At 36.8% G+C, this 12,918-nt stretch overlaps 1 protein-coding gene across 5 annotated transcripts in view; it reads left to right on the top strand.

Moving 5' to 3' along the window:
• The window catches only part of CDK8 (cyclin dependent kinase 8), a 134,584-nt gene that overhangs the window by 104,602 nt on the left and 17,064 nt on the right, over positions 1-12,918 (top strand). For 4 of the 5 annotated variants that reach the window (XM_032294358.1, XM_032294359.1, XM_032294360.1 and 1 more), the window contains 2 exons: positions 7,318-7,375; positions 9,739-9,870. In XM_032294358.1, the coding sequence (XP_032150249.1) occupies positions 7,318-7,375; positions 9,739-9,870 (190 nt within the window). The remainder of the gene's footprint in view (positions 1-7,317; positions 7,376-9,738; positions 9,871-12,918) is intronic. The other variant, XM_032294362.1, reaches the window with a different exon arrangement.

The raw sequence follows: 12,918 nt of genomic DNA on the forward strand, positions 1-12,918 counted from the left end.
AACGAACTATTTTGAAAGCTGAAAGGTTTAAGATACTGTCTCTGTGCCTTAATACTTCTCCTTTAAGATGAGCTTGATCTCCTTGATGTTATTCAGCCTTCTAGTCTTCAACTTAGTTATCTTTTCTTTCTTACTTGACTCATTAGAATTTGTTTAAACTATGTTATAAAATTTTACAGCTTTGTAAAAGTGCAATTAATGAATCAGATCTGAAAAAATCAATTTCCATCTATTAAAAAATATACACACAAATATTAATATGTGCACACATTCTTTATTAGAAGTTGTATTTGTGCCCAGAAATTGAAAAGTCTATTTTTTATTACCATACAGTTTTTGTACTGTGCACCCATGTTCCATTGTGAAGGAAGTAATATTGCCTGTGCTAGGCTCTGCTACAGGAAATAAATGACCTTTGTGTTATTGAAAATAGAAGGTTCTGTCCCATATAGATCTCAGCACTTAAACTAGCGTGCTATGCCCCAGCTGACTAAAATAGGCAGTTTAAGAATTTTGTAATTTAAAAACTGAAAACCCCATAGTATCTGAAGGGGAAAAAAAAAAAAACCCTTAGATTTTAAAGATATCAACTTAAAACTAATCTGAACTGTGTTTATTATTTTAAATATTTTTGATGATATTTACCATTGGTGAAAGACCATTTTAATTTAATTTTGTCTTAATAGGAATCGGTGAAAGCAAAAGGTAAGGGTATTAGAATGGATTGGAGGAGAATATGAGTGAGTTATAAAAAGAAAATGTCATTTCTTATTAGCACTATTACTCCTATGAAGTTAGTCCTTGTTTCATAAAATACCTTGATTTGCATTGAAGATGACAAAGAACCCGGCCTGTTCTCCATAAGTCAAAAACTAGTTAACATCCCTATGGTATTTGAATACTGCCAAAGTGTGGCACACTCTGAGTGCTCCCTTTATTCCCAACAGACAATGCAGCCCCAGCTCTGTGGCTTTTGCATGCAGGATTTCCGTGAGTCCTGGGGCATTCTGTTCCTCAGATGCCAAGTAGTCACATCTGTGAAGCTCTCCCTTTCCTGAATTTATCTCACCCATTTAGCCTAGAGTATGACCTCTTAGAGGGCAGGAACTGTTTGTTTGTTGGCTGGTTTGTGTCTTTGTTGATCCTCACTGCATCTTAGTAAACATGTGAATGAATGTGTAGTACTTGAACTGTTTACTGTATAGGATGAAGTTAGGTGTTTTCAAGTAACATTCATGTTGTTTTTATCAGGACACAGAACTGGTTAAGAATGCTATGCTTTTTTTCAAATTTAAACAGAGGAAGGCAAGAAACAACTTTACTAGAAGTGGGTAATTTCTCATTGAGCTTGTAAGTGTTCAGTAATCCTGGAGTAAACTTTAGTATTAGAGGTAGAAAATTCATAGCCTTGAAAAAAAGATGAAAAACTATATTGTAAAGATATCTTCACCAGATTTCCAGATTTCTGTCTGTCACTTAACTTTTTAGAAGATTTAAGTAAAACAGTTTGTAAAACTTACTGAATATGTCCATTTAAGACTGCTGCCTACTTATGAATCTCATAGGACTTTTGAAATGTGAGACATGTGTCAGTCAGTCCCTTCAGTGTGTATTGTACAGAAACATCATAGAGTAACTAAAAAGTTTGCCACCAGGCTGTGTTATTTACAAGTTTGTGGAAGTTTAATTCTGGACAAATGACAGAGAAAAGCACTGACAGTAGTTTCTTATGGATCACTGTCTTATTTTAATAGAGAGATCCATCAAGAATCAACTTTTCCTGTTGACTCAATCTTTAATTTTCCTTGATACATTTAGTAAATATCTGAAGACTTCATTTCACCCCTAGAATAAAGGTCTTGCCATTAGCTTGACAGATGTGCCACCATTCTCCGCTTCTGTGCCTATGTCAGATAGCTCTGACAAATGCTGGCATTTTCTTCATCAACCCAGTCCTTGTCTTTTTCAAGATAGAGCTTTTTGAATTCTTTATTTTTCCATCAGAGTTGGCTCCTAAAATGAAACCAATTTGCTATCCTTGCTGTATGCCAGGATCATCGGTGTACTCTCCTCCAGCATGACAGATGCTGGAGAACAGAAAGCTTCTGCCAGAATGGTTGTCCCTCCACTACAAACATCTGCTTTAGGAAATATCAATGAGTGTTTTGGGAGTCCAGCAGCAGAAAGAAGAAGAAAAGCCTGGGAGAAATAAAGCAACAATTAGAGAAGGAAACCATTGCTTCAAATATTAGTGTCTTGATTTATATCATTTTTCAGCTGGCAATCAAGGATGATCTATCATCATTTCTGTGTATGGCTTTGCTGTATTTGAAGATGTTTCCATGGTATTATAATACTTTTAAGTCATGTAGATTTCTGATTTCCATGGCAACAGATACAGTTTAATAGAGTATATGCCTCATCAGAATGTCACCAGCAAAGTTCTATATGTTCTTTTAAGGTGATTATGTTTGATGGTTTATAAAAGATCAGAGATTATTTACCAAAGTTACCTCTAATCACTTCATGTAGACCAACTACTAAAGTTTTGGCATGAGAACTTAAAAACTGCTACCAAATTCTGCTACTGATAGACAAGGAAGAAAAGGAAAGAAATACGTATCAAGAAATTAGTTTCAACATGGCATTAAGAGTATTGTTTCAACATGGCATTAAGTACTAAAACAAAAATTATTCATCAAGCCTTTTTAAGTTGTCCTTAATACTGATTAAACAAAACAGAACCCATGACAAAAGTAGTTATCATTAGGACCTTTCCTATGTTTTTCTCTTGAGATTCCCATTAGATTACAATCAGAAAAGAAGATTGTAGAGTTTGATTTGTCTACTAAATCATACTATCATTCCCTGGGGGCATATGCAGTGTTAATGGAAAGTTAACATGAGGAGGGACCCATTATTTCTTTTTTTTTTTTTTTTTTTAAATTTTTTTTTTTTTGAGACAGAGTTTCGCTTTTGTTACCCAGGCTGGAGTGCAATGGCATGATCTCGGCTCACTGCAACCTCCGCCTCCTGGGTTCAGGCAATTCTCCTGCCTCAGCCTCCTGAGTAGCTGGGATTACAGGCACGCGCCACCATGCCCAGCTAATGTTTTGTATTTTTAGTAGAGACGGGGTTTCACCATGTTGACCAGGATGGTCTCGATCTCTTGACCTCATGATCCACCCGCCTCGGCCTCCCAAAGTGCTGGGATTACAGGCGTGAGCCACCGCGCCCGGCCCTGACCCATGAGGAGGGACCCATTATTTCTAAATGGTGCTATTACAACAACACTTAAGACCATTGTCTTTTGTTTATGACTATATATAGCATGCCCAAACTGAATCTGAATTCACTTAAGAGAGTGTTGGGATAAAAATGAGATGCTTCAGATGGCACAATAGGCACTGAGTTACAAAGCAAAGTAATTTTAAAAATATTAACTGGAGCTTGGACCACAAACTCTAGTATTAAAGGTCGGACCTCGACAAAGATACTATTTATCTCCCCCAGCTCTCAACTTAGATTTAGAACTCGACCAGTTCAGTAAGTCTAGAATAAAAGAAACCTGAAGTGAAAAACAAGAGAGGGATTTTGCCCTTTGTCTAGTGCCAAGCCAATACCGTCCATCCCAGGGCTTTTCAGATCTGTGTCCCAGCTGCTGAATGAGTAAGAAAATGTGTTTAAAAAGAGGGAGGGTGAAAAAAAAGATGGTGTGAGAGTGAGATCTTCTCCTCTCCATCTCAAGATAGTCAGAGGAGAGACATGTGCTTATATACATTGTGCTTTTGCCAGATATGGAGAGAATCTTTTAGGATTGAACACTCCTGTGTTAGAAAAAATCAATCACAGCAGTCCAACTATTCAACTTGTTTCTCTGGAGAATGTAGAGGGATTTGGGGTAGGGTAAAGGAGGGATGGGTGGTAAAAGGGTCTTTTAACTGTGTGCAGCTTTATAGTTTGAATTGTTTGAGAAAAAGTTTGTGTATTATTTTTGTCATTAAGGGAGAGGGGAAAAATCCAATTTTAGTGCAGAAGAAAGGTCCTTAGGGTCAGAAAATGGAATAACGATGACATAATTGTGAAAGGTTACAGTCTATTCAAAGAATTCCGAAAAGATGAAAACATGCATCCAGCAGGAGCAGCAGGAAGCGGGAAGGCAGGGCTGCAGATGATGGGAAGCAGCCTGCCAGGTGCCTTGCATCCCATCACAAGGACTGGATCTTATGCAGGGGTGGGGAAGGACCAGAGTTAAAGTAGAAGTCGGTGTTCTTTTTTTTAGACAGTGCTCGCTCTGTTACACAGGCTGGAGTGCAATGGCCTGATCTTGGCCCACTGCAAGCTCCACCTCCCAGGTTCAAGCAGTTCTCCTGCCTCAGCCACCTGAGGAGCTGGGATTACAGGTGCGTGCCACCATGCCCCACAGATTTTTGTATTTTTTAGTAGAGATGAGGTTTCACCACGTTGTCCAGGCTGGTTTTGAACTCCTGACCTGCCCACGTTGGCCTCCTGAAGTACTGGGATTACAGGTGTGAGTCCCTGTTCCTAACTTTTTTTTTTTTTTTTTTTTTGCAGTGGCCTGATCACAGCTCACTGCAACCTCCACCTCGCAGGCTCAAGCAACTGTCTCACTTCAGCCTCCTGAGTTGGTGTGCCACACTGGCTAATATTTTCAAAAAAAAATTTTTTTGAGGCGGGGTTCTACTGTGTTGCTCAGGCTGGCCTTGAGCTCCCGGACTCTAGCAGCCCTGCTGCCTCATCCTCCCAAAATGTTGGGATTACAGGCGTGAGCCACTGCACCTGACCAAAATAATACTTTAATAATATTATTAGTAATAATATTATTTAATAATATTAGTCACAAGGGCATACAGCATGCTAATAATTCTACCATCAGTCGTGTTCACTTGAGTCAGATTAGATGAGCACATATGCTTCTGTTGACCTCGTCTAGGTTAGGAGTTATTAATACAAACTCTAGGGAAAACCATGAGGGTGGATAGGCACAGAACCTTAAGTTCTAACAAGACTGTCTTGTAGTAGGCCTTCGCCTGATGGGAAAAAAAATTAATGGGCATTCTGTACATATTTTCTGATAGCTCTGTATTCTTACATACCAAAGCAAAAATTTACCCACTCTGGCCTGATAATCTGTAAAGATAAAACTAAATTTATTTAATCTTATTTTTTTTCATTGTCATTTCCAATTTTAATCAAGCATAGCAAAAGCAAAGACATTTTTGAAAAAGTTCATTCATACCTCTACCGCTGTACACTTTTGTTCTTCAAATCTTTATTCATAGGAACTTTTTTTTACCTAGTTCTAATCACATTCTATATATCATTTTGTGTTCTGCTGTTTTTACCTAGGGTTCTTGTAATAGTTTTCCCTGCTGTTTTTACCTAGGATTCTTGTAATAATTTTCCATGTTTCTGTGGAAGGTTCTAAGCAAGAGAGTGACATAATCAGATTTGTCTTTTATGAAGATGACCGTGGCAGCAGAACTGAAGATAAATTTGATGGAAAGAGATTCAAAATGGGGTTAAAGAGAAGGGAATATAATTATTCAACAGGTGTTTAGGGAGTCCTGCACTGAAGATGAGAAGAGAGTTCTAGCATAAACATGGAAGTTCCTTCCTGAGCCCACATTGTGAATTGGGAGCAAGCCTTTTCCCCTTAGCCAAATAGAAATGCTAACTGATTCCATTTGGAAAGCCTTTCTTTGCCTTCAACATTTTGCATTATCTCAGAAATCTGGCTTCTCTCTGAAGTAGGCTGGGCCCTTAGAGACCACAGAGACTAACCGTCTTGATTGATTACTGTGGTGATTGAAAGCAATTTTATTTGTTCTGGGTAGCACCTGTGTGTAGCTCCCAGGGAATGTTGTTAGTGTTGTGGTCAGGAGTGTGTATGTGTGTGTGTGTGTGTGGAGGTAGGGGGTGGTTAGTGATAGAGGTTCTGAGATTTTTTTGTATGTGAATAAAACATCAGTATCATTATTATTATTATTACACAGTACATATTAATTCCAAAAATTGCTACATAAAATTCCAGGATGATAAATTAGGACAGGAGCCCCAGACTATTCAAAGACAGGGTAGACTCTACTGCTACCCAGTCTTGCTGATTATATTTAGGGCAAGTCATTTAACCTCTCTGGTGCCTAGTGGATTCAACTTTAAAAATTGTAGGCGCTGTTTAACCTCTGAGATGCATATGGTGCCATTGTAGCAATACCTTTTTTTTTTTTTTTGCTTGGAATAAAAAAACGTTGATCTTTAGTAGTTGATAGAATAATATACTACACATTAAACATTGGCAGTAATAGCTTAAGGGTCATCACTATATATGGTTAGGGAAGCCTGTGAAATGGTTACCACTATAAACAGACTTCATTACAGTCTTTGATTTTAAGATGATTTGTGTCAATATTCGAAGAGGTGCTCTAATCTAGTTTCACTTTTATTTATCAGACTGGTAGAATTAAAGTCAAATTAAGTAGATAGCAGGATAGTAGAACGAGTAAGGAGTAAACCAGTTGCCTTTTTCTTCCCCTCTTCCCTTTGTCTCCCCTCATCCCCTCCTTACTCCTTCTGTTCCTCCTTCCCTTTCCTGAAGAAAGGGCAGCCTTTATTCATTAGTGTAGTAATTACCACCATAAAAGACTGTAGATGACAATCAGTATATTTTTTAAAGATTTTAAAACTGAAATATTTACTTTTATAAACTCTTACTTTAAATTTTAGCTTACTTTTTCACTTAAAAATGAAAACCTCAAAACTGTTCCTGTCATGAAAAATTCCTATAACTTAACTAATTTGTTTCTAAAGTACTTTATTAAATTTCTCAATAATTCATTTATTTAAATGTAGGTGCATACTTTGCCATTTCCAAAAAAGGATTTCAGCTGATACCTTGCCTGTAATTAATTTGCTACTTGGTATTAAATCGTCTTTCCTGATTCGTTTGTCCTTTAAAGTCAGAGCGAGACATTTTATGTACTTGAAAGAGTGAGAAGGAACCACAACATGACTTTGTGAGATGCTTGCCAGTAGTGAAAACAGACTGATAAGAGGGCCAGGAAATCCTCAGCCTTCTGTGGAGAAAAGCACTGCCATACCTGGGCCTTCGTGAAATTTACATACTGCTTTGCATATGTACATGCACAGTTTCTTTGGTGACTTCCTGTATTTGGTTTTAATTTTTGAATAAATGAGATTTTTTTAAAAGGTGGATTTGTGTTATATTGGCATATTGTCTATTTAAAAAAAAACCACTACTGTCTACTGAAAAAAAACACTATTTTGTTTCCACAGAAACCTGCTAATATTTTAGTTATGGGTGAAGGTCCTGAGCGAGGAAGAGTAAAAATTGGTATGTTATATCTTTGCTAAGTCACAGTGTAGCACTCTTTTAAAACTTTTGCAGGCAGCTATATCACTTCTAATTTTTGCTATAATAATATGCATATATTCATGTAGTTCCATATGATCAAAGCAATTTCTAAAGAGTATGCATAAAAGTGAAAAATGTTTCACACTCTTGAAAGGTGTCAGACTCTTCTAAAGACTGAAGCATTCTAATTATGAAACAAACCATGCAGGTTTCCTAGAAACCTCTGCTTTCATTAAAAATAGCCTGTAGAGGTGAGTGGCTTCTATCCCTGTTAGAGGCCAGCCTCACCTTTAGTCACAAGGGCGTACAGCATGCTAATAATTCTACCATCGGTCGTGTTCACTGGAGTCAGATTAGATGAGCACATATGCTTCTGTTGACCTCGTCTAGGTTAGGAGTTATTAATACAAACTCTAGGGAAAACCATGAGGGTGGATAGGCACAGAACCTTAAGTTCTAACAAGACTTGTCTTGTAGTAGGCCTTTACCTGATGGGAAAAAAAGTTAATGGGCATTCTGTACATATTTTCTGACAGCTCTATTTTCTTACATATCAAAGCAAAATTTTACCCACTCTAGTCTGATAATCTGTAAGGATGAAACTAAATTTATTTAATCTTATTATTTTTTTATTGTCATTTCCAAGTTGTGTTTGTCACATATATTTAGTTTGTTTTGTGTGTGTGTAGAAGAAATGTTTAACTCGTATTAATTTAAAGACAGCAGGATTGCAATGAAGTTAATAGTAACTTCTCATCACAAGAGTTAATATAAATTGGAAGTAACAGCTGATTTGTGTCACTTCACCAACAAAGAAACACATGTGTGTTCTTAACCTTTCTAATATTCTTCCTTATAAACCCCCCCAAATCTCACTTTCCACTTCTAATTAGACTCTTAAAATTCTCTTTTTTTGATAAAACTTTGTAAATGTTTAGTTATGACAACAATTGATGTGCCTTAACATACTCCAAGTTTGGCTTCCCTTGAGAAGCAGGCTCTGTCAGCACTCACCCTAGTGACCTCAAAAATGCCTGTTTAAGTCTTTACATGTGCTTTTAGAGGAGCCTCTCCAGTCCATTTTGAACTTATATTTGAATTTGGTGGCATCAAATTCAAATATAAGTTCAAAGCATGCAAAATAGAAAAGAGCCAGCTAAACAGTAATTACAAAAGTGTTCTTTATAATTTAGGGAAAATTTATGTAATACACTAAAACAATCTAGTTTGGAATTATACTTCTATGTAATCTATATCATGTTGGCAGGTTTGGGCAACACTGTCTTAAAGCATTCACATTTAAGAAATACTAGTTCTTCTGTAAATCAATATTTAGTAATCTTATTCATAGTTTTAATTATTTAGCAACTTGGGTTTTTTTTTTTACCTTCATAATTAAGTTGATTAGAGTAAGGCCTGCTTTATTTTTAAAATGTGAATTAGGAGAATAGGACTAAACTTATCAAATGGTGGGTGAATTTTGAAGTTTTTGAATAGGTGGTATGAATAATGATCATTCAGCATGTATTAGGCAAAAGGTACGTGTAATGACAACTGTGCATGATACTATCAGGAATAGATACGAAAGGGACACAGTTTTTGCCTATAAAAGATTACGGTATAGCAGGATAAGCAGCCATGCCCGAAGAGCCACACTACATGTTAAACTGTGTTAAATGCCATGACAAACTGTATCTAATCTCAGTTCTAGCTCTGAGGTGTGAGTTTGCGACCTTTGTCAAATCACTTAACTTCTTGAACCCTTACTCATCTAAAGAAGGAGGTGATTTAATTAGATGACCTTTAAAGTCTTATCTAGCTTTTTTTAAAAAAATACTGTGATTCCTTAAAATTAAGTTAGTGAAATTCAACCCAAGTAATGGGGGAGACAATGGTGTTAAAATATTGCATAGTCAACTTCTGATTAACTACACCAGAACAGGCTTGTTGATGCAAATAATGGAAAGCTTTACTCTGATCCCATTTCCTGGTGCTTGTGACCAGTACTAAGAATGGAAATACAGCTCAACAACCCTGTCCCTAATGGTGGGGTGACAGTGGGGAAAAAAAATTCTGCCCAGAGAAGCAGAGTCACCCTTGACCTCAGGCAGCAGAGCTTGACTATAACCCCGTTGAAGAACCGGGTAACAGTAATTTGAAGAGAATGGAACTCTCAAACTTGCTTTATGTAGACTTATAAAATGGATAAGATGTTTTGTGGACTTCTTCCCTAGAATTCAGTGCATTTTTCATCTTACTAAATAAGATGGTAAATTAGACTAATTGGTTAGATTTGTAAAAACCATTTACTTAGCTTGATTTTTTTTTCTTTTTTTTTACAGCCGACATGGGCTTTGCCCGATTGTTTAATTCACCTTTGAAGCCTTTAGCAGATTTGGATCCAGTGGTTGTTACATTCTGGTACCGAGCCCCTGAACTACTTCTTGGAGCAAGGCATTATACCAAAGCTATTGGTGAGTAGAACTAATTAAAATTCCATGAATTTTTAAAAGTTTCTCTAAAAGATACACATTCCTATATACTTATAAATTAAGTAGCATAGCAAATTATAAAAGTAAGAACAGGCTGGGTATGATGGCTTATGCCTGAAATCCCAGCACTTTGGGAGGCTGAGGCAGGTGGATTGCTTGAGTCCAGTAGCTTGAGACCAGCCTGGACAAAATAGTGAGACCATGTCTCTACAAAAAGTTTTTAAAAAAATTAACGGGGCATGGTGGCATGCACCTGTAGTGCCAGCCACTCAGTAGGCTGAGGTGGGAGGATCACTTGAGCCTGGTAGGTGCAGGCTGCAATGAGTCATGGTCGCGCCACTGCACTCCACTGTGGGCTACAGGGGAAGACCCTGTCTCAAAAAATATAAATAAATAAATAGAGAGCAAAGCCTAGCCCAAAATTCTACTAGCTAGAAATACAAGCAGTAGCAATAGGGGTATATCATTCCACATACCTCTGTCTGCATAGAACTATAGATATCAAAAATCTTTGTAAATAAATGGGATCATATTAATGCATTCTATTTAAAGTAAAAGTTTTATATTTAATTTATAAAACAGTACAAGTTTGAAGTCCTTTAACTTCTTAACTTCAGACAAATGTTTCCTTTACCAAAAGAAATCTAAAAGATCCCCCAAAAATTAAAGGAAAGATGTTATGAGAAAAATTTAGCACTTTAGGACATTTTAATCTACTTTTCTATTTTTGGTAGTATTAGTTACCTCCCTGTTACACAGAATGAGGAAATTAGTGCTCTTACCCTTCTTCCCCTACCAACCTCTCAATCTATAAGCAGCATTAGTAATATCATCATCATTGTCATCACTTTGTCAGTGATTTTGTCACTTTTTTACATTTTTTTGTTTGCTAACCATAATTCCCACAATTGTTTATACTTAATTTACAAATTGTTGTGAATTGAATGCTCAGCTACCAGGCCATTTACCACTGCTTGTCCATTACTGATACCTGATTCTGCTTCATTCTATTTGGTTCCATTATCATCAAGTAATCTTTTTGTGGGCTTTACTTTTCTTCTTTCCTTTGTTTTATATCTTTATGGTTTCCTCAACTTGTTCTATATCCTCCAGGATGGTGTTAAACCCACTTTTCCTTTACTGGATAACTTCATCCTGAAGTTTTCTATTTTGGATTGGTTAGTCTCCAGGCATATGCTACCATTTCATCCTGCCTTTTCCCTTTTTCACTCTTCTGAGTTAGATCTATTGCTTTCCCGATTTCATGATTTCATTTCCTATTTTGCTATAGTATGTTCTCATGTAAATTCCTTTGGAACTGTATTTTAGAGGTAAATTTTCTAGTTTTTGTATTTCTGAAAAATGCCGGTATCATACTTGCTAGCTTGCCAGGGTTTACAATTCTAGGTACAAAAGAATTTTCTCTCAGAACTTTGATGACACCCCTCCATTGTCTTCCAGCATCTGTATCGCTAATGAAGTCTTCTGCCAGTCTTGTTTCCAGTCATTGGTAGATCACACGGTTTTTTTCTTTCTGGAAACAAATAGGATTTCTCATCTTTATAGTTCACAGTGAAATATAAAGTGGGCACTTCCAGTGTGAAGTTCATATCCTATGTCTGTGGAAAATGGTCCTTTGAGTTCATCCTCAGTGTTTTCTGTTTCTCTCTTTCCTCAACTCCTCATTGTCATCAGATGTTGAATTTATTGGATTAATCCTTTATACTACTTTTTTTCTCATGTTTTTCTGCCTTTGTCATTCCATTTCTAAAAACCTCTTCTTGTTCTCTGATTATTACTTTTTCATAGTATCTTGTATTTTTAGTAGAAAGGAAAGCCTAATATCTATGAAGACAGTGATAACATTGCTGGCTTGTTTGTACTTTGCAGTAATCTGAGAATAGTTTTTTCTGTTTTCTTTACAGTCACCCTTTTCATTTGTATGTTTTGATCTCTCCCTTCCACGTAGCAAGTGTTCTTCAGCTGTTTGGTGACCCTTGCGTGTCTCTTTGTATTTAAAAATCGGGTTACTAAAACTGCTTGAGAACTTTGTATAAATCATGGGGCTTATAGTGTGAGAACTTTAGGGTGATCCAGCAGAGAGCCACCATTGCCTGGTGTAACCTCTAAATACCAGAAGGCCCAAGTCTTTTGTCTGAGGCCAAAGTCTTCAGGAAAGAATCCTCCAACTTTTGGCCCATGCTGTATGTACCCGGCAGCCCCAGGCTGATGATAGAGAGTAGGGAGGAGGATCAACTCCTGTTCAAATACAGACTTTGTTGCTGGTATTTCCAAGAACAAAATCTTCACGGCATTGTAAGGGAAGTCTGCTTTCCACTCAACAACAGCACTGTCTCCCGACTCCTCTGAACTGTCTTGTCTGCTTTCCGTCTTCTAGCTTCCACATGGCCAGTTTATTCTTTTCATTCAGACCTTAGTGAAAATAGTACCTCTTCAGAGAGAACTTCCTAGATCACATATACCCTACCTCCCCCTTCACACTTCCTTCCACCTGATTGTCTTCATTGACTCCAAGGGTATCTAAAATCCACGAAACAGATAGACCTCACCTCACCGTTCACCATTGTAAGCCAGTGCCTACTAGTACCTAGTGAGAACTCAATTTTCTTTGTTCAATAGGTGAGTGAATCTTATCTCTGACAATCCCCTCCTGTTCTTGTTACTATGCATTTACACTTTTATTACTTTGCTGTCAATTAAATATAGATTCAAGAAGGGAAAAGAAGCAGTGTTTGTGATCATTCCCCCATGTTAATCTTGAATCCAGTATGTTTTTTCCAAAACTCTTTATGTTCATTAATCTTCATACATGCTTTAAGATCACATTTTATTTTACAGAAAAGTCAGTTAGATATGGGAATTCTCTGTACCATCTTTGTAACTTTTCTATAAATACAAAATTATTAATATTTAATTTTTAAGTCAGTTAAAAGGAAGAATAAGGAATATTTATTTTAGTCCTATTTTGGAATACATGTTATCACCTAAATACATATTTGGGTATCTTTT

Source organism: Sapajus apella, unplaced genomic scaffold (genome assembly GCF_009761245.1).
Source record: "Sapajus apella isolate SASKATOON/1434 unplaced genomic scaffold, GSC_monkey_1.0 scaffold32, whole genome shotgun sequence".
NCBI lineage: Eukaryota > Metazoa > Chordata > Mammalia > Primates > Cebidae > Sapajus > Sapajus apella.